We start from the raw sequence: 24,069 nt of genomic DNA, 5'->3' as shown, positions 1-24,069 counted from the left end.
GCGAATATCTATACCGACCACCACCGTGGGCGCCGCATGTTGCAGTTGCAGTTGCAGGTTGCATGTCGCATGTGAGATGTGACAGTGCATAGGACGTTGAGTTGGGCGACAAAGGGAACCGAAGTTTGAATGAAGGGGAAGAGGAATTGAAGAGTGCTGTTGGTTGGAATCCTACGGGGGAGGGGGGTGAATGTGTGTGGGTGTGGGCGAAGGGGCGATTAAAAATGAAAAAGTCCATCGACTGGATGGTTGGATGGATGGCTTTGGCGATGCGAGATGGCGATGGGAGGGAAGGTGGAAGATGGTTGGCCGGCCGAGAGGGCGGCAAGCTGTGGCGAGACATTCCATGCATCGTGTGCGGCTTGGCGTCTCAGCGTCTCAGCGGGGGGAGACGGCGTGGCTTGTCCTTCGGCATTCTACCGACGAAGAAGAGAAGAGAAGAAGAAGAGGAAGAAGAGGAGGGTTCTTCTTCGCTTGTCCGCCCCCAAACGATGATCCGGTCCGGCGGTGCGAATCAAAGGCATTGGAATTTGGGGGTCGCGACGTGCAGGGCGGTTGTGCAGATGTGTGGTGTGGCGTTACGGCACAGCCGCAGCAGGTACGCATTGAATCGCCATTGAGGGTGGGCACTGCGCCGAGTGGGGTCTCTGTCAGACTTCAGTCTGTCTGTCTGTCTGTCTGTCCGACTCTCTGTCGTCGATCCTTGGGACGGGGTCGAGAGGACTTTTGCTTCCACCGAATGGAGTACCACCTTAGCCAATAGCCAATTATCCAATGGGAGCACACAACTACGCACCGAAGCGGCAACAGCCAATGGAACACGCGTGTTTCTCTCCGGACTGGGAAGGACGGTGGGCGAGGCGTACGTACGGAGAGATGCCGTATCATCATCATCCATGGAGGAGTGTGCTAACTAATCACTAGTCAGTACAGCAACGAGGAGTTGATCTCGCTGCGTGTCTCAGGATTGCACCAAGCTGTCTGGCGCCATGCAGGTACTGGTACGACATACATCCAACCAACTGAACTAGGGGGCGCCGATGATGGGTGGAGGATGTGCGTGTGCGGCGACAGCCATCGCAGAGAGGAATTGGCCGTCGCAGTGGTACATACCGCCTGCCCCACTGAGCGGTTCTGGCCTTCTCTTCTCGCTTTCCTACACTTCCTTCCTTTCTCGCCAGTCCGTTCGGTGGTGCTTCTCGGTCCTTTTTCTGTTGTGCTGTTCTTCGTGTCGTTTCTCGAGGGCAACTTTGTGCTAGGGACTTTTCTGACGACATCGTCGGTTCACCGACTAGAACGAACGAGCGAGCGAATCAGTTCAACTCTATATTCTCACCACCTACCTTTTGCACCGTCCCAGAGACACCTGCCTTTCTTTCTCGCTGCGCCGGCCTTTCTTCCATTCTTTTGTTCTTGTCACATCCGTGTTTTTCCTTGTCTGCGTGCCTCTTCCCCCCGTGTGGCGCTCTCACCACAACCACCCCCGAAACACCTCTCTTTCCAGTATTTCCCACCGCCGTGGCCTTGCAGAGATTCTTCTGTCCTGTTCTCTTCGTGCTCGGTGGTTGAGCCGCCGAATTTACCCTCGTTCCGGACCAGATAGGTGTGCAGACGAAAGGGAAACAGACACCGAGACAGGGAGGAAGGCAGCGCAGTTAATCTATCTCATCCGCCTGGCGACAGCCCCCCCTCACCACCACCACCACCCCCCGGATATCATTCCTGTACTCCACTTCCACTCCCACCACCCTCCCTTCCCACCAATATTCGCTCGGTCGTGCACCCGCTGGCTCCTGTTCTGTTCTGTGTTGCTGTTGCTTTCTTTCTCCTCTTCACTTTCATTACACATTCATCCCCCTCACACCATACCGATCGACTTCTCGCTCCTTTCCCGCAGTAATCATCCGGACGGAAAAAGAAGAAGAATAAGAAGAATATAGATTTACGTTCATTACGCTCGAGTGAGTTTCTGCTCCGTTGAGGGACCGCCGCTGAAACGCTGACGGATATGTGTGCTTGGAGAGCTCTTTGGGTCTCGGCTACCATTCTCTCGGATTCGAACGGACATGGGAAGCAGGTCGTAAGGTGTCGACAGCCTCCCCCTCCCCTCCCCCAACCCAACGTACACAATTCTCGACACGCTCGAAGACTTGTTGCTTCGACGGGAATCTGCTATCGCGGCCCTCGTCCGAAGATCAAGCTGAAGTACATTCGTCCGGTACCAAGCAGAGTCACATGCCATCACTTAGAGGCAGGCTCCTCGCGTACAACAATATCAACAACCACCACAACAACAACAGCTACTTTATTTGTCTCTCTACGCTTCCGTGCTTTGGACGTAGTCAGCAAAACTAACAACATCTTCAATACGGTACCGACTGCGACTACTCTGTCGACATCTTCCCCTTCTGGGTCATACAAATCGGAACCGCACCAGCTCGACACTTGCGTGGAGCGCACTCTCTCGTTTTAGTCCGTCGTCGTCGTCGACCCGGCCAACATGTCGATGCCTTTGCCAGAGACCCCGCTGGGCTCTCACTGCTCGGCGATACGAGAGAATATTCTTTACACGTTTTCCGAAACTGCGTTTCAGTCGTTGGAGCTAACGAATGGATCGGAATGGAAGACGTTGCCGTTGAACGTCGGAACGGCCGGTGCCGAGTGTGTCATTGCCAATCGGGGCACAACCGACGAGTCGCTGTACATTGTCGGTGGCTCGACGACCAACCCGGATAATGTCCCCGCGAAGGGGTTTATGGGCCTGCAGCGGTGGAGCTTTGCGACTGAGAAGTGGGAGACGATTCAGCTGCCAGATCCGGTGACGTTCAACCTTACGGGTCACGGTGCCACCTTCTTGGAGGACACACAACGGATCATCGTCTTCGCTGGAACAAAGTACCCGGCCGTGAACGTTGCGTCGGCAAACACGTTTCTGATTCAGGCTGCCGCTCCAAACGAGATCATCTCCTTGCCGGCTCAGAATCCCTTGCTTTCACCGATGGTTATGCCGTGGGGGACGGGTGGAGCATTAATCGTGGGAGGAGACGCCGACAACAAGGCGCTAACGACGTATGTCACGGCGACGGGATGGGGTGGGCTGGATAGTGGCCTGGACACGGGCTTGCCGACTAGAGGTTCGGCATGGGCTAGTCTGATGGATGGAGATGATGGATCACGGATGCTGATAACATTCGACCTGACGACTTCTCCGGCGACGGTGGGAACAAAAAAGGTCAAGGACAAGGCTACCAGCAAGACCAGGAGGAGGAGGGAAAGGGAAAAGGAAATTGGGAGGTGGAAGAGGAGTCCCGCAAGTGGGGCGGATCCGGCGGTATCGACCGAAAACCAGTTGACGGTGGACAATTGGCCCGACTACGATGGATCGTTGGCGCCGAACGGGACGAGGCAGGGGACTTCGATGGCTTATGATGGGGATATGGTCATCATCACCGGTGGAAACGACGACGAGCCTTTGCTCATGTTCAACACGAGGAAGAACTCTTGGGTCAGCGCCGAGAGTGTCTTCAACGAAAGCGACGAGGCCGTCCTTCGAACGCTCCAGGCCGACGAGCCGACGAGTACGTCGTCGACATCGAGCTCGACAGCGGTCTCAACGTCGACCTATGCTACTACTACTCCTAGCGGTAATGTACCTCCAGCCGACTCTCCGTCGCATGGCGCTCGGTTGAACACCGTTCAATTGCTCTTTACCGTGTTGGGCTCCATCCTCGGTGCCTGTTTGATTCTGGGATGCATATTCTTCCTCCTCAGGAGGCGGCGGGCCAAGAATGATGCCAAGAGATACCGCGGGGCAGAGCGCCGGATGTCGTTCCAGGATCGGGGGGCATCCTTTATGAAGGAAGCCGGTGGATCCGTCAGTTCCTTGGCGCCGCCGAACGCTCGGGGGTTCCACGAGCACAAGAACGACTCGTGGCTCAACGTGCAACGACAAGCCTCGACCCGGGAGTACGTTCCTTCCGGTACAAACTTCATGGATGGTCCTCAGGTTCACAGGATTGGTGGTCAAGGTGTGATTGTACATCCCAGCCAGCGGACGCCTTCGACGATGACGGTGACACGTACGCCTCCAGCTGCAAACGACCCTTTCGCCGATCCTTTCCAGGACAGTACGGTGGCCGGGACGGACTATGGGAAGGAGCGAGGATCCGGCTGGAGCAGATACTTTTCCGGCAACTCGGCCACCAATCTCGTTGCCACCCCTCCACGTGCCTATTCCGGGGCTCCATCATCCGTCTACACCGAATCCAATCACGCCAGCATGCACCAGAACCCCTTCCTCTATAACGCCGGGCCAGGCGTTGTGGCGGGTGGGATGGGAGTCGTGAGTGTCCAACGCGCCGGCTCGAACGGTCTGATTCTCGACGACCCACGAGCGCGACAACAGTACGACCGACGAACCTCCGAAGCCTCGATGTCATCAGTGGCATCTCACGATACCTACTCGTCCGGCATCCCGGAGAGCCTTGCCGAGCGGCCGTTATGGAGCCAGCTCGACAACGAGCTAGGTCCGGATCGGTACAACAACAATGCTTTCCGGAGCGACGTATCGAGCAGCGTGTATCCCGATAGCCGGCGAGAAACGGATCTCTCGGGTACCAACGTTGGTAGTCGGCACGAGGGTATCGACAACCTCAGCTGGCTCAACCTTCGACAAAACTAAATTGTCTTCCACACATACTCTCTCTCTCTCTCTCTCTCTCTCATCTTTCCCTTTGCTTCTTTCCGGGTGAAATAATCGGGCTGGTTTTTTTTCTTCGATAGTGGGTGGGCCGTAGATGTACTCCTCCATGTACATGTGCAATGTGAAAAATGGGCTGGCTGTTTACGGGACTATCTCCCCTGGTTAATCTCATCATCTCTTTCTCTTTTTTTCTCTTCTTTCTCCTTCTGTTTCTCTTTGCGTCCGGAGGATGTAATATCTTGTCTCTTTTTTTTTTTTGCGGATGATGTTTGGGAAGCGCGGCTGTGCTGGGAACCACTACACTACACTGCAAAGTGCTATTCATTCATTCATTTGATTTTTCTTGTTCTTTGTTCTTCACTGTCCTTTTCGCATACTGCTTTTTTTTCTCTTTTGCTTGCGTTGCCGGTCATTTTGCGAAGCGGGATTTAGTTGCGGTTTGTATTGCGCTGGTGGGAGTGGGAGGGAGGGTGGGAGGGGGAGGGGGAGGGGGCAGCATTGGCGGGGGAGGGAGCAGGCTGGAACTTGGTGCGTGATGAAGGGGGTGTTTTTTCTTTCTTTTTCTTTTTAGGGGTACTTAAGGTTGGAATGGATGGGAATGGATATGGATGGGAATGTGAGGACCCTCGGGGGTTGGATCTTGGAACTTGGACTTGGAATGGGCTTGGAATGGACGTTTATGCTGTGTGTGTGGTCTGCGTGTGTGTGGTCTGTGTGTGGTCTGCGTGCTCCATCTTGCGTGATGTGTGATGCCGAGGCTGTGGCGGTTTTATGGGTGGATTGCGGGATGGTTGGTTGGTTATGCGCATGCAGGGTGAGTGGGCTGTGGGGTTATTGCAGGGGGTGGGGTAGGTACTAGACGGCGGATGTGCGCGGGAGATGGTAGGAGATGGCGCGAGATGGCACGAGACGGCGGGTGTAGATGCAATTCATTCAGGGCGTGTACTGTGCACTGTGCAGTATCGTGATTCGTGAGGCGATCCAAAGTACATACCGCGTGGGCAGCGGGGTAAATTATTTGCACAATGTGGCGAAGTGGCGAAGTGGATTCGAATGGGCGCTGCGAGCAATGCGAGCGTTATGGGTTACGTGCGACATTGGCGACATGTGGCATCACTCGACTGGGTCTTGCCCGGATGGGGTATCACTCGACTTCTACCATCCGGGCTATGTTGCAATCTCACTCATTGCTGAGTCGCTTCCTCAGTCATGACGGCGGGCGGGAAGCACTGGCCGCCTACCACGGTATACATACCACCTCTCCTTTCTGTCTTCTCTCGAGACTTTTACTTGTAGACTCTCGATGTCGAAGTTTAGGTGCACTGGAGTCTGGAAGGAAGGATACAGGAGTGTTATCTATTCCTATAAAGGGCAGTGGTGTGGCGTTTTGCGGTGGCTGGTATGGCGTTTCACGGTGGCGATTTCTGTGGCTCAACCCTAAGTTTCCGACCGTCGGATTTTGGAGCGAAGCGACTGCCCAGCCCTAACATTTTGGAGCAGGGCCGTAGAGGAGCTTTAGCGACGATGCTGCGGAGAGACTGCGCTGCCGTTTCACTGCTAGATTTGTAGATCTCCATGGACTCTAATAGAATGGAATTTATCAGGATAGCAGTGCTAAGCGGTGAAGTGCTTCACGACCTCAACCCGCTACCTTCTCTCTTGACTACTTCAGAACACTACAAGGCGTGGAAGCAGATACTCAGCCTCTGTTTCAAGATCGTATTTCGAATGATGCCGCAGAAGTTACGATGCCGCTAAATCTACAGATTGAACCGACTGTACCTGCTCCAGCTCACTCTGGCGATGATACCGCGTATTGCAGAACCTGCCGCCAATCACTTTCCGTCATTGCGTTTGCTTTCCGGAGACCTGGAGTACGATACAATGAAGGCAACTGCATCGTGTCTCCCACAAATACGCCCTGACCGCAACGTACATACTTATGACTTTACATTAAGTGGCGCTGGCCTAATGACCACACACCGTGTGGTCGCCACACGGATGTTTACTAGTCTGCAACGTAGGTGGAAGGATGTGTTGGAAATATAGTGAAGTAAAGTAAGAAAATGTATTCAGAGTCTAGAGTCCAGGCGACGGTGAGGTGAGAGAATACGATGTAGAGCTAGCTTGGTGCGAAAAGAGAACACCTGATAGTTAGAGTTGAAAGAGTTGCGGTGAAAATTTAGAAAGTGGTATTCTGGCAGTCGACGACATTCGACTGCAGTCCGTGAAGGCAAATCTTAGACGGACTGACTTCACACCATCCTCAAATTTTATCGACTGGACTGGACTATCGGGAGCACTGACCGTAGCCCTGCGGCCGGTGTGTTCACTGTTCAGCAGTCCGCCCAAAGGTGTTTGGACGGGCGGGTTAGACGCTTCCAGGCTCGAGCCTACAATCGTCGATATCCCGGTGTACACTGTAAAGCTAATACTTTGATTGTAATGTGTGTCGAGGATGCGCAAAAGTTAGTTTAAGATAGGTTTCAACAGAACGCAATATGTAGTAAGATTATGGCTGCGTAATCGTCGAAGACTCGAAGGGATAGACTACCTATTGCCAAACACTAAATGGACGGATGTAGGTATATAGAGCAGGCCCGCCGGCGGGTGCTGTGTCGATTCTTGCCATGCAACACCGTGTCCTCCTACTAGGTATCGACAGCAGTCAGCACGGGCTGGCCGCCGGCGAGTCATCGCAGTTGGCACCGGACCCGGGCCCGGATCGAGCGAAACGACAGTCAGTGATGGCATCTTCGGCAGTACTTCTTCTCTCTCTCTCTCTCTCTCTCTCTCTCTCTCTCTCTTTCATTATCTATCGATTAGACGACCAACCTCCATATACGATGATATATCCCCCAAGGATGCCATCATCTCACCCTCTCTGGCTGCCCTGGCTGCACTGGCAGTTCATCCATCGGACCGACTGGCAGTTCATCCAGTTTTTCCCGGGAACAACCGCTGTTCTTAGTACCTAAACCAACTGCGAACCGACAGCCAACTGTTAGAGGGTCCGAGTGCTGCCAGCGGTGATACCTTTTCTCAGCTTACAGCATTGGCCCGTGGGAAATCGGAAGCGGGAACTAACCAGCTGGATTTGGAATCACGGCACGGCATGACGATTGTCAAACTTTGGTCGCCCGGAGATCTCGGCACGAGTTAAGGTTCGACGGTAGAAGAGTCTCGACGGCTAGGCGAAGTCTGATGAGCGGGCCCGGCGAACTCTGATGAGCGGCCAACTTTGTTCGGCGGCCAACCTTAGGTGGCCTCTCAGTCTTAAATAGAGGTCTTCGCCGTGGACGATAGGTTCTTCTTCTGTATCGAATAGAATACCATCATCTGTCCACCCGTATCAATATTGGTGACCATCATCTGTTCGAAGCGGATTGGGAATTTCTTCGTCTCAATCACGAACTCTTGGGTCCTTTCCATCAACCGACGAGAAATGGAGAGAGGCACATCAGTGGTCATTGTCCCGGACCAAGAATCGACGGTACAATACCTACTAAACGGCCCCCAAAAAGACCCCCGATCCGCTCCCAGCCAATGCGCCAAAGAGGCTGGCTGCCCGCTTCTATCAACTGAAGACGGGGCACGCCCTCATAGCTACGTACCCGAAGTGGATCAAGAAGCGAGATGAAGATCACTGATGGTGGTGCTGCATGCGAAATAAACTGAAGATCTCTCTCTCACGCTGGTGGGGCAACAGGCCTACCAAGCAATCGCGAGAGGAAAGTTCCGCTAGACTTAGGGGAGGAGAAGGAGGAGGAGGAGGAGGAGGAGGGAAGCGAAGCGAAGCATCGGCGGCAGAACAAGAGTGCCCAGCAGGATAATGTGTCTGCGGCCTGTGTAGGGAGGTGAGGAGCGACGATATGTGATTGTCTGTTCTTGGTGCGAAACATATACTGGTCTGATTTCCTATATAATTTGGTTGGTAAACAGCGGCGCCACATCGTGCTGGCCGGTAGCGGGGTCTCAAGACGGTTCGCCATAGTCTAGATAGATAGGCTGCATGAGAAATAAATTGAAGATCTCTCTCTCTCTCTCTCTGGCCAACGAGTCGGCCTCAAGGAGGATATTATTGCGGCTGGCGAGTGTCTTCGGCATTGGGAGCAGCAGCAAGGTCTCTTGGTCGTCAACTTGCAGCTAGGTACATAGATGAACCATCTCTAGCAAAGGACTCCGGCCGGTCAGAGGGTGTCTTCCCAGATCTGGGTGGCGCATGGAGAAAAGCGCGGAAGCAGGTGGCGGGTAGAAATGTACATACATAATATAAACGTTATTAGATTTCCCAGAAGTGAGCCCATCATCGCCGGCGCTGGGCTACTGAGCGCCCATTATATTGGCCAGCCGGGCGACTGTAAGCGCCCGTCTAGGCAGGGCTTGCTGCTGAGCACGTACACTAGTCCGCGGGAACGCTGGAACGCGGTAATTCGGTAACGCGGCCACCGGAACGTCGGAACGTTGGAACTAGAGTACCGGCTTTCTGCTGTCTGCTGGCTGGAATTTCGAGTGTGCCAGTGGTATTCCCCCTCCCTCCCCAGCCTAGCTTGAGTTGCCCGAGTCGTTTGAGTCGTCCGGACCGCTTGAGTCGATTCCGTGCGAGAAGGGAGACAGCCCGAGCAGCAGCGTATTGCATCCGGCCTCGGACTCCGCGAGATCGAGCGGGACTACTACTTCTTATACAGTTATACTACTATGTAGGGTACGAGCGGGCACTCCAGTCCGTGCGTGCCGCATAACCCGCTCGATAATCGATTGCAACCCGGTTTAGGCGAATATACTAATAGTAGTAGCAGCAGTAGTAGTGGAGCGTCAGCTCGCCCGGCGGCAAACAAGGGTAGGGGATTGGGGGCGCACAAACATCCGCGACACGTCGGGACTCGGAACAAAGGACGCGGACACGGACGCGGAGGCGCGGAGAGGACAAAGGGCTGGATCGTAGACATTAGACCTTAGATCTTGGATCTTGAGACAGCCGATCTTGAGAAGTTGGGAGTCTGAGACAGCCGCTTGGGGGAGCCGCCCCGATTTGAGGGTGCTCTATTTATTAGGGATATTGTCCCCTAATTGGACGGTGCTTGTAATTTTGGATTCCAAAGGGCAACTTGGGTAGGTCTTGGGTAAGGCGGTGGAAATGGAAATGGGCTCGCTATGTACAATTAGTTGTGCACCTGTGCGGCGTAGGAATATTCCTACATACTTGTAACTTCACTTCCGAGTCCCGAAGCTATTCTAAATACTTGATCGTGGTATGAGGTAGGCAGTAGAATCCGCCGCCAGTGTAGTAGGACCTGACTGTCTGACTGTTTGCGCTCACTCGACTCCCGGTCTCGTAACCTCTGCATCAGGCTATCAGGCTATCAGCCCTGTTACCCATTGCCAATTGTCTCTAGTAGGCATTCTAGTTATTAGCACCGAGATGTTTGAAGTAGAGTATAATACAGCGGGTCAGCGGCGGCGACGGCGACTGTTATAATAGCAACTAGACTAATCGAGACAGTGAGTCGCGTGGTTGCGTGGTTGCGTATAATAGTAGACGCACTACCGCCTCCCAACCGGGCATACCTACTATAGAGAGCACCAAATTTACACACGTCCCCCGGACATGTGGAGTATGCATGTAGGGGGATGGGTCGGTTCGGTTCGGCTCCGAAGTTGGCGGCTCGCGCTGCGCGCGTACGGTAACTACCGCCGCCCGAAGTCGTAGGGGTGGTGGTGGGGGATCATTCTATTGACGAAGATATCCATGGACCTAAGGCTCCGTTCATCTCGCCATTATCTCATTATGTGGATGTGCCAAGCACGTAGCGCGACATAATGCTAAAAGCATTATGTCGCATTATGTCGTTTCGGCACCCAGACTTCTGAAGCAACGCCACATCTACTGAGGTGAACCATTATGTAATAGGGTCCTGGAGCCTCAAATGCGATGGAAAAATGGAATGGATTACGCATTTCCACTGGGAATCTGGCGGATTTACTCAGTCATTCCTGCTCGGTGACTAGAGCCATTCCTCCCATTACTAGAGTCATTCTTTCAATGACTCTAACTGTATGAGTAGATTGACTCTGGCAATGCTTCCCGGATGACGCGTGTAACAAAAACCATTGCTTCCATAGTCTTCAGCTTCCAGAAGTTGCAAATTCTTCCGAAGAATCAAGTTTCCTGCCGAGGCAGGAGTTTTTGCTGTTCTAGCTGTTGAAGTATCTTTACATTCGTTGATTTTCGCGTCATGGTGGTAGTGATGGTAGTGGTTGAGGTTGTCGATGGAGACTCCCACCTTTTTTTTTTTGTGTGGCGCAGCCCTACTTGACATGATAGCGAGATAATGGGTTGAGATGAACACTTGCCACCTCAAATTATTAGTGAAATAATGGTTGTCAACTTTGTGTGGTAGCAGGATGAGATAATGGCGAGATGAACGGCGCCTAAGTAAGTAGATCACGACATCCCCACCGCCGCTCGCCACCGCCGCTCGACTAATTACTCTAGCTGCCGAAGCCGTGGGAAGGACTGGGGATATGTAGTTATGCAGGGTTGGCACTTATGCTTATGGGGCAGACGGGGCAAAGTGCGGTTACAGTAGAGTAAAGTGTATCCGCCGGCGGCTGGGTATGTATCACAGCCAACGGGCGCCGGGCGGACGTGCTTGTCCGGTTAACTACCCCAGATCACCACACTTCAGAGTTCAGCGCGGATGATGTTTAATTACCCGTGATGGGTTCGGCAAAGTGCGCTGAGCGAGTGTAGGAGGTAAGAGTCGTATACCTAGGATCTCGTACGCTACGCTTGGGGGCGGGCGGTTGGTACTCTGCGCGGATGTTTCAACGGTGAGATCTACATCACCGAAAGCTGTGGTGAATGTTTAGCCTAGGTAGACGACTGTATTGTCGCCGGTGGTTTAGTCTTTGTCTCCAGAGCATGCACGTACGTCAGCCGTAGCTGTCTCGTTACATCTATCGAAATAAACTTTCTTTGCGAGTTCCACTTCCGACCTTTCAGGCCTCGTCAAAGTGCATTTCCCTCCCCGCGCCTACCAATGGGGAACGACGATATAAGACCTCACACAGGCCCAGCCATATGAACAGTAAAAAAACATTCATAACTCAATTCAATATCTAACTATGTCTTTCCAAACACTGCCCACCGAGCTCCTCCTCGAGATCGCCTCCTACCTCTCCACCGAGTCTATCCACAATGTCATCCAGACCTGCAAGCCCATCCACAGCTGTCTCCGTGAGACACTATACCACGACACGACCGCTCACAGCCGACAGTTCATCGCGGCCGCAACACAGGGCCAAATCCGTGCCTCCGACCTCTCCCACATCCGCCAGCTAGCCCTGAGCGGAACCGACGACGCCTTCGTGACCACGATCCTTCCACAAATGTCCCGCCTACGCTCCCTGACCTTCGACGGGCGCTCCATGACCAAGGACAGCACGATCATCGCCTCGATCCAGCGAGTCCTCTCGACCTCCGGCGCATCCCAAACCCTGCGATCCTTCACCCTCACGGGCCGGCCAGAGTACTACCGGAACCGGTCACGCCTACTAATCCCATTCAACTTCGCCGACACCGGTCCGGCATTCCCTCTCAGCGGGCTTACGACCACACTACCGCAGCTCTCCCACCTGGACACCTACGGCGCGCACGACCTGTGCGCACACCCGTCGCTGCAGTCGACGCTGCGCACACTGGTCCTGAACATGCCCGCGCTCACCGCACCGCTCGTGAGCGCGCTCTTCGCGCTGCGACAGCTACACACACTACGGATCGTGGAGCCGAAGGCGATCAGCGCATGGACGCTTCCTGCCACGCAGATCCCGGCGTTCACGGGCCTGCGCGAGTTCGGCTTTGGCCGCGCCGGCGCCGGCGCGCTCGACCGCATGCTGTATGTCGAGCACGGCGCGCTGCGCACGCTGCCGGACGGGTTTGTGGAGGCCGTTGTGGCAAAGAACCCAGGGTTGCAGAGGGTCGCGCTGCTGAGTATCGATGATAAAATACTCGCCGCGATGCCGTCGGAGCTAAGGGAGCTCGAGGTCGCGTTCTCGTTCGATGCGGATGGCGAGGCGAGTTTTGCCACGGATGGGTTGGCGGGGTTTTTGGTGAAGAAGGGGAGGGCGTTGAGTAGGTTGGTCGTGTGTGCGGCTAGGGTGGAGCGCACTGCGCCGCTGATGGAGGTGCTGGAGGGGATGGGAGGCGGGGTGAGGCTGAGGGAGGAGATGTGGGTGGGTGAGACGGACGAGAAGGAGTGCGCGCCGGACTCCCCGCAGGAGACGGATTGGGTTATTGTTGCGGGGAGGGATACTATGTGTATATAGTATAGGAGTCGCATGTGTACTGGCCTGGTGCCGTTGTTAATAGGATGGCTTGAATCTTGATGAGTGGATACCGGTGTGAACTGGAGTACATCTCCGCAAGTGAAATCCCCGAAGGCCCGAAGGAGTACAGATAGAGGCTCACAACGGCGATTTTCCTTTTCCTTCTCATACTCGCATTCCGTGCTTTTTTTTTTGAACAGCCGTAAAAGAGCAGTAGCCGCAGTGCTAGACGAGTGATATATTATGCACTTACACTAGTAGTACCACAACTATATCACTACTAGTATAGCCGACGCATAGCCCCAGGTCCCAGTCTCTAGTTGTCACGGCGCTGATGCTGATGCTGATGTACTCCAGAACGATAAACCAGTTATCTCTCGAGTCTCTGCAGACTGGGAGCAGCTTTCTGCGATACTAGTTGGTACCTACCATACGTAGAGGGGGATCGATACCGGTACCTAGAAGCACTGCGCCGTGCAGACTGTTGGTACTCTACATATCCATTTCAGGCTTTCCGTCGTTGTCCGCAGGTGCCGAACCCCATATAAGTATTGCGGATATCTCACAGGAACCTCACAAGGACCTCATACCTAAGGCTTCCATCAGGCTTCTGCGAGGCTTCCACCGGATTTCCACAAGGCTTCCACGAGGCTTAACCATGGGCTTACCTATGCATACACGGCAGCCACCGATACAAGGGCTCAACTATTGACCTGAGGCCAATAGGATGTAGTTACTCTAGTTAGTACGGCAGGCAACGGGCACAGCGCATCCACCTACTATGTAGAATCCCTGTTACCCCAAGCCGCCGCGGCGGCAGAGGGGCTCAACTAATTATGCGCGATCGGCTGTGCTCTTGGCCTCCCGACTCCCCACCAGCCTCGGAGCCCGAGTTAGAGTGGACGCCCATCTCGCCGTCCCGCCGTAGCTCCACATAGTGCACAGTGCATCATTATCGCCGTAAAATCGCGTACCCTCATCCACTCCCAGTATCATACTCCGCTCCCAGTACCATCATGCCTTGAAACACAAGTATAATTCCCCCTAGTGATCCTCACAGAACACAGAGCACAGAATACAGCGATCGATTCATCAACACAAAATTTCAAAAAACCAAAAACGCTCCAACCAAAACCAAAACCAAAACCAAAAGTCAAAGTCAAAATCAAAATCAAAAAAGTCAAAGATACAACAAACGTCGACATCAGAAGAGAAACGGCTAGTTATAGGCCCCCCCCCCCCCCTCTCCCCCTCCCGCTACACAGCCTTGCCCCCAAACCATACTCCTCTAGTATACACAAGCGTAATAGTAATTCATCAACAGTAGATAGCAGGAAGCAAGCGGAAAACAGCAACATGCGTAACGAACAGAGAAGAGAAGATTCCCCAAGAAAAAAAGCACAAAACAACTCCGTCCAGAAAAGAAAAGAAACACACGCATTCCTCCATTCCAAGCGCCTTCCCAAAAAAAGCAAATAATACAAACGGGGGATACACAACACACGTTATAAATGCTACAAATCTCGAAGGCAACTCCAGAACAAAGCACAGAAGACGGAAGGAAATAGAACACTACCCGAAGAGAAATCCAAAAGTAAAGTTTCCCTCTAGTGTTGCAAGGCATTAAGTGGTGAAAGGGAAATGAAAAGAAAAAGGGAAAAGGCGCAGAAAATCAGTAGGAAGCGTAATCGTTTGAAATCCTCGTTCATGACATATCCATACCGCTGTATGACTCATCCTCTTCCTTCAACATCATTCCATCGTTCCAGTGTGGGGTTCCTCTCGAGGACCCACCGTTCTGCATGGGCTTGCCGGTCGATCCGGGGCTGACTCGGTCAGATCCTCCATCTCCGAGCGGCTGGCCGGCATAGTCGGTGTAGCCTGGAACCCTGAGGCCGGATCCAGGGGCACGAGAGTACCCAAAGTCGTGGTGGTCCCTCTTGGCCTTTGCGATGGCGGTTTCGAGCTCAGAAGCCATCCGTCTGTCCGCCTCGCTCTCCTCGAACGGATAGGTACCACCGAGACGGGCCACCAACTCCCGAACCTCCCTCTCCTGCTCCAGCTTCATCTGCATGGCCCACATCAGATCCCTAGTCCAGCCAACGGCGCCGTTCAGAATGTCGCCCTTGTTAGGCCCCTTGTCCTTCTCCTCGCCACTGATGCCGCTGGGAGGGATGGCTCGCCGGCCGACTCCACCGGGTCCGACCGCCAGTCCCGAAGTTGCGCGGGGAGGGCTGCCACTGGCGCCAACAGTGGTTGGTGATAACGAACCGCTGTTGAGGAGCTGCTTGCGGACCTTTTCGTCCTCCAGGCGGTGATGTGGCACAAGCTGTGAGAGATCCTGGATGCGCTCGTTGATGTTGTCCCTTCGCCGGCGCTCGACCAGGTTGTGACTCTCACGTCGGCGTCTCTTCTTGGCTTCCTGCGAGTTGCCTGTCATGTGGTCGACCTTGGCGGGCAGGGAAGCTCCCTTGCTCTTGAACACGTCCGAGATCTGAGGGTGCACATGCATGCCTGGTGACGACAACGGCGAATCCACGTAGGACGAGGAGCCGGGAGTACCGTCCCACGGGTTGGATAGCGTCTTGTGGTGCTGTCTCAGGTGGGCATTCTGGATCGGCTGCGCCGGAAGACTGATGGACTCGGCACCTGTGAGAGACAGGCCGTGGAGGGCAGGAGTGTTGGGCGTGCGCGGAGACATGACCGACGGACTCCTCTCGGACCTGTCCATTCCGATAGGGCCGTTCTTTCGCTTCTGGGGATTCATGAACCCATCGAAATTCGTACCTTGCGTCGAATCCGAACCGATGACCGGTGAGTTGTATGACGAAGGTGATTCGGCTGGGTCGTTGTACAGGCGCCGGAACTGGTCGTGCTGTGGGAATCCGCGCATGTACGGAGATCCCGCGGGAGGGTTGTCAGGTGTGTGCGAGTATTCGGCCCCGTTACCAACCTTACGATCGCCATTCATGTCGGAGTACGAGTACATGTCGTTGCCACGCCGAGGTGCGTCCAGACCGTCGAACAGATCATCGCGCAGTCCCGCGCGGAGGTCGTCGTCGCCGATGCTGAGCCCACCGCCGCCGCCGTTCATGAAGCCGAGGCCTTGGTTGCTGGAGTACGTGCCGAAGCTGAAGCCACCGTTCTGCACCGTCAGTTCGGATGGATCTATGCTGTCGGCGCCACCGAAATCTTGGTCCGTGAATCCTCCGTGCTGGGTCTGAAAGTGGGAATTGGCGGACATGCTGTATGCTTCCGGGTGCTGGCTGAACTGTTGGAAGTTGATCGCGTCATCTCTCGGTTCGTTCTTGATGAACGGAGTGGGCGATCCGGGACCTCCGTTGCTGGTGCCGTTGTATGCTTGCATACCGTTGGCCATCTGTGGTGGTATGTCTACTCTCAGATCGGAAGAGGTATTCTTCTTATTAAAGGTCGAGAAAGACACTGCGGCAAGAACAAGAATACGTCAGCGCTACTGGCTTTGGAAGTGATGATGATGATTATGATGATCACATCTGTTGGGGGCGGGGATGGAGGTAGTAAGGATATCCAGGAAAAGCAGCTCCAGCCGTCCGAAGAAATGATGGGATCAACCGAACAGACACCCGACAGGGTTGAGAGAAAGAGAAGGTGTGTGTGTTAGGTTGTGAGGGGAGACTTACTTGAGAAGGGCATTTATGTTGCCTTGATTTCAAGTCACCGGGGGGTTGTTGGTGAATGAAGGCCCGGGGCAGCTTCCTTTTGAACAAGTCGCTCCGAGTGACTTCTTCCTGGCTAGCAACACAATTTTCTTCGGTCGGTAGACGGTGGAAAGTTCTTTGAGCGCGCAAACCTCGGGAAGGAATTGGATGCCTCCAGATACGCGTCTCACGATGGTACTGCTGCTGCTCCGAATGATGGGTAGCCGTTATTGTTGTTGTGGGTAACGGTATGCGTTGGCAAGAAGGGTTCCTAGGAATTGATTTGGGCGGAGGCAAGAATTCAATGGCTGGCTGGGTCGAACGCAAGACACGCCTAGGTAGTTTCGGCTGCAGAAGGGCAACGAATTGAGTTACCGATTCGTTGGGAGCTTGCTGCGGGAAGGTGTCGCGAAGCAGCAGTGGTTTGTGTATGCCGACTCGGCGTGGGGTGCAGCTCGGGATGAGGTGTGTGTAAAGTAGATAATCGTGCGTGGAGACGAGGGTGCGTCAGGGTTTGCTTTAGTTAGGGTGGTGGCGGTGGTAGTGGAGGTAATGGACGTAGTGGTGATGGTGTTGTCGCTTAGGATCTGGCCGGCGGTTCAGAATTATATACCGGTAGGCAAAGTGCCGAAGACGTTTGCACGGAGAGCGAGAGGGAGATGCAAGCTTACGGACGGGGGGTGGGGGGGTGCGGGAGGGTATTTGATGTGTGTGTAGAGAAAGGGTGGTTGGTTGGTTGGACGGGGAGGGACGGTGGCGGAGAAGGAAGCGGGAGGGTTTCGAAGTACCAGGAACCGCAAAATTGGAGTCAAAAAGGTTCTTTGGGGAAAGTGGGTGTCACAGCGGCGAAGTGTCCTCGAGAGATGATTCGCGGGGTGATGGCAGGTTTATAACTGGACCGGGGAGTTATGCAGGACGTTGCTGTGGTCGATCCCCGTTCAGAGAGGGCTCGGAAAGAAAGCAGCGTGGAGGGGGGGGGGGGGGGGGGGGGGGGCTGTGTATGTAAGAGGTATGTACGAGTGGGTAGCGGTAGTGGATGTTCTCCACACAGACGCAGAAGAAGCTAAGCAATGTAGCCAGATGCGGAGAATCTGCAGGGCAAATTGGTATTTTGCGGGGAGGGGGAGGGGGAGGGAAGGGAGTGGGCAGTTGGTGTGGGACAGTGGTGCGTGCGGGCGGAGGATGTGTTCCTACATACAGGGTTGAGCTTTTGAAAGGGCAGGAGAAGGCGGGCGGCGATTCTGAACTCCGACGACTCGAGGGTGACGCGAGTTCAAAGAAAACGACGCGGCGAACGGGCGAGCGAGCGGCGTACGGACGCTTGCTAGTGTTGCCTTAAAGCAGAAGTTGTGTGGGGAGAAGCCAGGCCGGACCAGTAGTCGACGATGCTGCTGCTGCTGGTGAGTGAGTTGTGCTGAGCTTTTTGTGTTGCTTTGCTTCCGTGGGGAAAGGCAGTGGCGGTAAGAGCGCAGGATGCGACGAAGACGACAACGACGACGAGCGGACGAGTGAGCTGCGCGGTTGCGGCTTGGGGGTTGGGTTTGGTTGGGACGGGGGGAGGATATTGAATATGGGAGTGATATGTGTGGGGTTCTCGCGGATCTTGTCTTGTTCTTGTGCGGTCTAAGAAGAAAGATGACGGGTTCAAGGTTAGAATTCCTTCTTTTCCGACGATTTACTGTTCCGATTCTCCTGATATTTGCCACCCACGACGTTCTTTATACATATAGACTTTTTTGGCGGGCGGGGAGAGATGGGGGCGGGGGGACAGTGAAGCGGGGACAGTTACGTCGGTGGTCCTCCGATCGTGTACTTCGATCGGAGTGGGGGGAGGGGGGGTAGGGTAGGGGGGGATATTGAGTTTGTGGATTGTGGGGAAAGAGGGATAGGATAGGCAGGCAGGCAGAAGGACGGGGGGCAGTAGGTGAACAGGGTTTCTATTCTAGCCAAAGATCTGGGGCTGGAACCTTTCTAAGACCCTTAACGTCTGCCGGCGATGCGGTGCGTCGAGCCAAAAGAGCTGTCCAGAGCGAGAGAGCGGGAGGCGAAACGCCTCGCGCGCTCCGAGTGTGCGTGTAGAGTAGAAATGGTAGGGGAGGGGAGGGGAAGGAAGGGCAGCCAGCCAGCCAGCGAGAGAGCGAGCGAGGCACAGAATAATGTGAAGCTGTGCCGAACTTTCTTCTTCTTCTCGCTGTTTCTTGCTGGATGAGGCAAGTACTGCCCATGGAGGTGCAGTGCAAGGAAGGATGGATGGAGCAAGTAGAAGACGGAGAAGAGTAAGAGTAAGAGGAAGAGGAGGAGTTACTTGTGTGAGAGAATGAGATCCGACTGCTATTGGTAGTCTGCTTGGATTTTTATATATATGTCGGCGTGTGTATGTACGATGTACGATGTATGGCTATAGTTATGGCTGTCTGTATGTGTGGGACAGTGTGGGATATGGACGTAGTGGTTATTGGGCGCAGTTATGGTGAAGCGGTCGGCGATCAGGACGAGAGGGGGTGAAAGCAGGAACGGCGAAAGGTAAGAGGCCAGAGGAGGTTAAGAGGAAGTGAGAGGCGTTTAGTAAGGAAGAGACACTGGGGGAGGGAGGCGAGAGATGAGAGGTCGAGGTCGAGGTACGGGGGTGGGGGGGGGGGGGGGGGTGGGAGATCAGGGCTTGGACGAGGAGGAAAAGCCAGAGTAGAAGTAGAGAAATGGACCACGGGCAGACAGAGAGACGCACACGATACGGGTCGATCACGCACCGAACAAGAAGAACAGAGATGAGGATGGAAATTGGGGGGGGGGATGCGGACGAACACTCGCAGCGCAAATCAGTAATAGGTAAGCGAAAATGCGTAGAGCGGCGCAGGAATTCCAGAACGAAAGAAAAAAGAGGACGGTAATAATAGCAATACCGAGCAAAACAATAAACGGATTATTTCCATTCCCTCTCGGCTCGCAGACCTTCCCTTCTTCGGGCTGGTCGGACTCTCTCTCCCCTCTCGCGCCGGAACGTGTGCATCCATGCTTCCTTCAGGCGCTCACGCCCACCTTGACGTCTGTCTTTTTCCTGAAGAAGATGACTGTTTTCTGGCATCGAAAGCACTGCTGAGCCCAGCTTGCCAGGGTCGGTGTTGTATCTGGAGTAACGAGTCTCGAGATTAATGTAGCACACACACCCTCCCCTTCTGCGACTTGCAGCCCCTCGGCACCCCTCCATCCCCCGCCACCCCTCCATCCCCCGCCACCCCTCCACATCTGCACCTCCCCCCTCCATCATCCTCCACCGTCGCCGCTACATACACCTCGTCCCCAGGGAAGGAAAGAAAATACAGGAACGCAACAAGAAGAAGGACTTGGGCCAAGTACGCCGATACATGCTCGGGCGTATCCATCTTGTTGGGGCCATCCCTGCGAGCATGTCTTCAGCTACCAGCTATAGGCAGTACTGTGGAGTAGAGTACCTACTCGCACACCCAGGTGCATACCGAGCTTCACCGACATCGCTGCCAACCGCGCTGGTCCTCCTCCGTCGGGATCGTCGCACTCCGCTCGTTCTGCTTCCTCGTCGGCTCGCGCATGTTGGAGTGGTGAAGCGGGGTGATGCGATGGCGTAACTGTGCTGCGTGCTGCGGAGAGCGGGGTAGCTAGGGAGCTATGGGCATGCTACTCTAGCTATCTGATGAGCGACGTCGGAGAGAGACGAGGAGAACGGTTCACGATGCACCCGCCCGTCATGCCAGAACTGCTTCTCACCCTCACCATCTTGGATGGACCCCTATTAATCGAGAAAATCCACCCCCCCCTCCCTCCCAAAGACCCGTTGCTCTTCTAATCCGCGCAAAAAGTGAGAAATGATGGCGCTGTTTGCGAATAGAAAAATAAAATAGAACAAAATAAAATCGCCGCTGGGAACTTTGTGGTATTGCGCCAGATGGGGCTTAGACGCCAAGCCGTGCGCCGTCCCAGACATCATCATCGTCTTCTTCCCCAGACCCTGTATGACCGGCCCGGACACCACCACCGCCTACCCACCCGTTGACACCCATCATCCAAATACTCAGAAACAAACAGCTTCCGCGCAAAAACGTCCCCCCCCCTCCAGCTCGTCGCGGAATCTCATCCCCCCGTCTGTTCCGTGCACCGCGTGCAGCAATATTTCCGCCCTTTCGAGTCTCAGCAGAGCACTTCGCGCGTCCAGCTGCAGTCATTCATCCAGCTCCACACACACACACTCATACCCCCCTCCCCTCCCCGTCCGACTACACACTGCACCATAACTACTACACCATACTACACCACACACCCACCCACCCATAACCCCCCGTCCGCATACTCCGACCGTTTGAAGTTCGCCCCAACGTATTCGCACCGAAAACCGATTCCACACATACGCACGGTGTCGTCATGGCCGCCGACGCTTTCAGGTCACAGATGAACTCGCTCGGATGGTCGAGGAGGGAGGAGCCTGCGGTCACCACGTCTGCGTCATCGCCGTTCTTGTCGCGCATCCAGTCCATGAACCCGTTCGCCTCGGGGAGCAGCGGCTATGTGCGACTGCCCACGAGCTACTCGGATCCACCGCCACAACTGCCGGCGCGGACGCGACAGGAGGAGGATGAAGCCTTTTTTGCACGTAAGTTCTGTTCCATAGTTACGTGAGGCTCCGCGCGGAGCTTGGCTGCTGCTGGAGCTCAGCGAGAGTGAGAGCTAGCGCCGTCTCGGAAGGTGGGAGGTGTGGCGGAGCTGCTGCTGCTGGCGGTGGCGCCGGTTCGTTGAGGGATGTCGTTCGATATTGGGTTGGGGTTCGGAATGCGACTCTCTCTCTCTTGGCCGCGGATCGTCACCGAGCCGACATCACGGCAGCAAGCCTCCGTGGGGAGGGGGGGGGGGGCGGGAAAAGTGAAGAGAACTGCTTTTGCTGATTTGCCTGTTTCCCTTCTCGCAGTGAGTAGATGGGATCGTATCCTCGCGTTTTCGGCTTGCAACCTGGGAGCAGCCGCTTGCTTCGTCGTCTGCTTCTTCCTGTTTCCCGTACTCTCGTTGAAGCCGCGGAAATTCGCAGTGCTGTGAGTGCCCCTCCCCATCCCCACCCCTCCGTCCTCAAACTCCTGTCTGTCGATCTCGCAACGCCCACATGGCACCCTCGCCCTGTCCTGTCCTTTCGGCACAGAATAGCCAGAATATCCAGAACATGCACTACTACTGCTGCTGCCATCGAGTTGGTTAACTGACACTTCTGGTGCGTGCGTCGTCGCCGGTGATCAGCTGGACCGTCGGATCATTGCTCTTCCTGTCTTCGTGGGCGATCCTTCAGGGTCCGATCACGTACGCGAAACATCTCATGTCCACCCCGAGACTGCCTTTCACGGCTGCGTATTTCGGAACCATATTGTGCACGCTGTATTTCTCTGTCGGGGTAAACCTACCCTGCTCTTTTGTCTTTCCCTCTGCCCACACCACGCACGCTCGCTCGGAGTTCACATCCGTTACGGGGGGGAGACGGGTATCCTTCCACCGAAGTACCGGATCTGGGCCCCGTGGTGATGGTGGTAGTGGTGGTGATGGTGGCTGGACCGCCGAATGATTGAAGCATCTGAGCTCTGTACTGACCAGGGATGGGGGTGGTGTTTTCGGAATCATAGCTCCAGTCGACAATACTCACGCTCCTGGCCGCGATCTGCCAGATGGTCGCTCTGGTGTGGTATCTGGTCTCATACTTCCCGATGGGCTCTACAGGTCCGATACTCTCCCGCTCTTCCCGTTATCATCCCGTTATCCCCAGAAAACAAAACCCGCTGATACTGTTGGTGGAATGTTTAATACAGGCCTGCGATACGCCAGCAGCTTTGGAGCGAGACAGGCGACCGCGTGGATGCAAGGTTGATCTTGCTCATGCTCTGGCCGGTGGGGGTGGGGATAGGTTGGGGATGGGATGGCGACGGGATGGCGGCGGCATGGTGATGGGCATAGTGGATGTCAACGGAGGACTGAAGCGAAGGAGGGGTGGTGTATGTAGCGTAGCATACACATACCTAACACACATACACACGTAGATAGGCGGATCCGGAGCGCTCTATCTCGCATCGCATTGCAGCTGATGCACGGTGATCTTGGAAACGAGCTTACGATGCGTCTTCTACTACAGTACTATAGGCGTAGGAGAGGGGGGGGGGGGGGGGGGGGGGGAGGTTCTGAGTATTGGCTGGCGTAGGCACGTTTTGTTTCTGTCGGTGATGGGGGCTTGTGACGACTTTTGGTTGTTACCTATGACTACTTAATTACTTACTTGCATTCTTACTGGCATTCATACCACATTCGCTTTAGTACCCAGGATAGGATAGGATATGATGCAGTGGATGCAGTGGTGATGGGGATGGGAGACGTTGGTTGGGTTGGGTCCGGTGCACAACTTACAACTTACCAGTGCGCAGATTATGTAGAGTACCCAGAATCCCAGATGGATTGTTATTCCGGTGGAACGTTGCCGGTTTGGGGTATTATCCATCCCCAGTCCATAATCCCAACTCATTGTTTTGTGTTTTTGTGTTTTTGTTTTTGTTGTTTTGTTTATTCCCCCAGCGGCCGTTTGCTGGGTTTGGTGCGTTTTTGTTTTTTGAGCCGTTTTGCCGGGCTTTGGCGTGCTTTGGAGGGCTGTGGTAGTGGACTGTGGACTGTGGACTGTGGACGGTGGGCTGTGAAGATAAGACTTCCTAGGACTAGGACTAGGACTGGAGATACGTACTCGTACTCAACTCACATCATACTTGGTAGCAGTAGCGGTAGCAGTAGCAGTGGGTAGTGGTAGTGAGTAGTGGGTAGTGGGTAGTGGGCAGCAGTAGTGGGGCCAGTCGGAGTCATCACTGGTCGACTGGCGAACTAGACGGATGAACTGGGGGGACTGGCGGACTGGTCGACCGGACGGATGGGCTGGGGGACGGATGGACCGAGGGGACTTAGGAGGGGGGTATGAGGGGGTATGAAACCAGAGACGAACCAAACAACCCCATCTCCTCCTCTGTTCCTCAAGGCTCAAACCTCCAGATGGACGGAAACGGACGGAAACAGGGGAACAGGGGAACAGGAGAGGCTGAGTGGAGGTCTGAAACAGAGAGCAAAGGCAGAAGCAGAATTCAGAAGAAAAAGCAGAAAGTAAAAGCAGAAGCAAGTGAGGGTGCGAGATGGTGCACCAAGTGAAGTGAACTAAAGTGAAGTGAACTGCAGTAAGGTAAAGTGTAATAGGTAGTAAAGTGCGGTGAAGTGAAGTAAAGCGTGGTGAAGTGTGGTGTAGTGAAGTGTCGTTTACTGCAGTGTAGTGCACTGCAGTGAAGTGATGTGAAGTGGAGTATACGGTAATACTATGCTCGATATACA

General features: G+C 54.6%; 5 protein-coding genes across 5 annotated transcripts; 4 read left to right on the top strand and 1 right to left on the bottom strand.

Annotated features, from left to right (window-relative positions):
• The first annotated feature begins 563 nt into the window (after nucleotides 1-563).
• Nucleotides 564-1,660, top strand: BZA05DRAFT_215850 (uncharacterized protein). Its single transcript, XM_051479653.1, has 2 exons — nucleotides 564-866; nucleotides 925-1,660. The coding sequence occupies exons 1-2, from the start codon at nucleotides 775-777 to the stop codon at nucleotides 1,601-1,603; spliced, it is 771 nt and encodes a 256-aa protein (XP_051341913.1). The 5' UTR covers nucleotides 564-774; the 3' UTR covers nucleotides 1,604-1,660.
• Nucleotides 1,661-2,371: 711 nt separating this feature from the next.
• BZA05DRAFT_215838 (uncharacterized protein) lies at nucleotides 2,372-5,043 on the top strand. Its single transcript, XM_051479652.1, has 2 exons — nucleotides 2,372-4,723; nucleotides 4,878-5,043. Exon 1 carries the CDS (start codon nucleotides 2,501-2,503, stop codon nucleotides 4,679-4,681), a length of 2,181 nt encoding a protein of 726 aa, XP_051341912.1. The 5' UTR covers nucleotides 2,372-2,500; the 3' UTR covers nucleotides 4,682-4,723; nucleotides 4,878-5,043.
• Nucleotides 5,044-11,531: 6,488 nt separating this feature from the next.
• BZA05DRAFT_464679 (uncharacterized protein) lies at nucleotides 11,532-13,311 on the top strand. Its single transcript, XM_051487741.1, has one exon. It carries the CDS (start codon nucleotides 11,831-11,833, stop codon nucleotides 13,028-13,030), a length of 1,200 nt encoding a protein of 399 aa, XP_051341911.1. The 5' UTR covers nucleotides 11,532-11,830; the 3' UTR covers nucleotides 13,031-13,311.
• Nucleotides 13,312-14,735: 1,424 nt separating this feature from the next.
• Nucleotides 14,736-16,705, bottom strand: BZA05DRAFT_416349 (uncharacterized protein; the record flags this gene model as incomplete). Its single annotated transcript, XM_051485395.1, has 2 exons — nucleotides 14,736-16,474; nucleotides 16,693-16,705. The coding sequence occupies 2 exons, from the start codon at nucleotides 16,703-16,705 to the stop codon at nucleotides 14,736-14,738; spliced, it is 1,752 nt and encodes a 583-aa protein (XP_051341910.1).
• Nucleotides 16,706-21,004: 4,299 nt separating this feature from the next.
• On the top strand, nucleotides 21,005-22,868 carry BZA05DRAFT_215661 (Got1/Sft2-like family-domain-containing protein). Its single transcript, XM_051479651.1, has 5 exons — nucleotides 21,005-21,331; nucleotides 21,644-21,764; nucleotides 21,964-22,114; nucleotides 22,341-22,434; nucleotides 22,524-22,868. Exons 1-5 carry the CDS (start codon nucleotides 21,103-21,105, stop codon nucleotides 22,580-22,582), a joined length of 654 nt encoding a protein of 217 aa, XP_051341909.1. The 5' UTR covers nucleotides 21,005-21,102; the 3' UTR covers nucleotides 22,583-22,868.
• The last annotated feature ends 1,201 nt before the right edge of the window (nucleotides 22,869-24,069 follow it).

The sequence above is a fragment of the Tricharina praecox genome (genome assembly GCF_024521635.1).
Source record: "Tricharina praecox strain CBS 144465 chromosome Unknown BZA05scaffold_5, whole genome shotgun sequence".
Taxonomy (NCBI): domain Eukaryota; kingdom Fungi; phylum Ascomycota; class Pezizomycetes; order Pezizales; family Pyronemataceae; genus Tricharina; species Tricharina praecox.
Note: the sequence above shows the minus strand (reverse complement) of the source record. Positions and strands in the feature narration are given on the sequence as shown.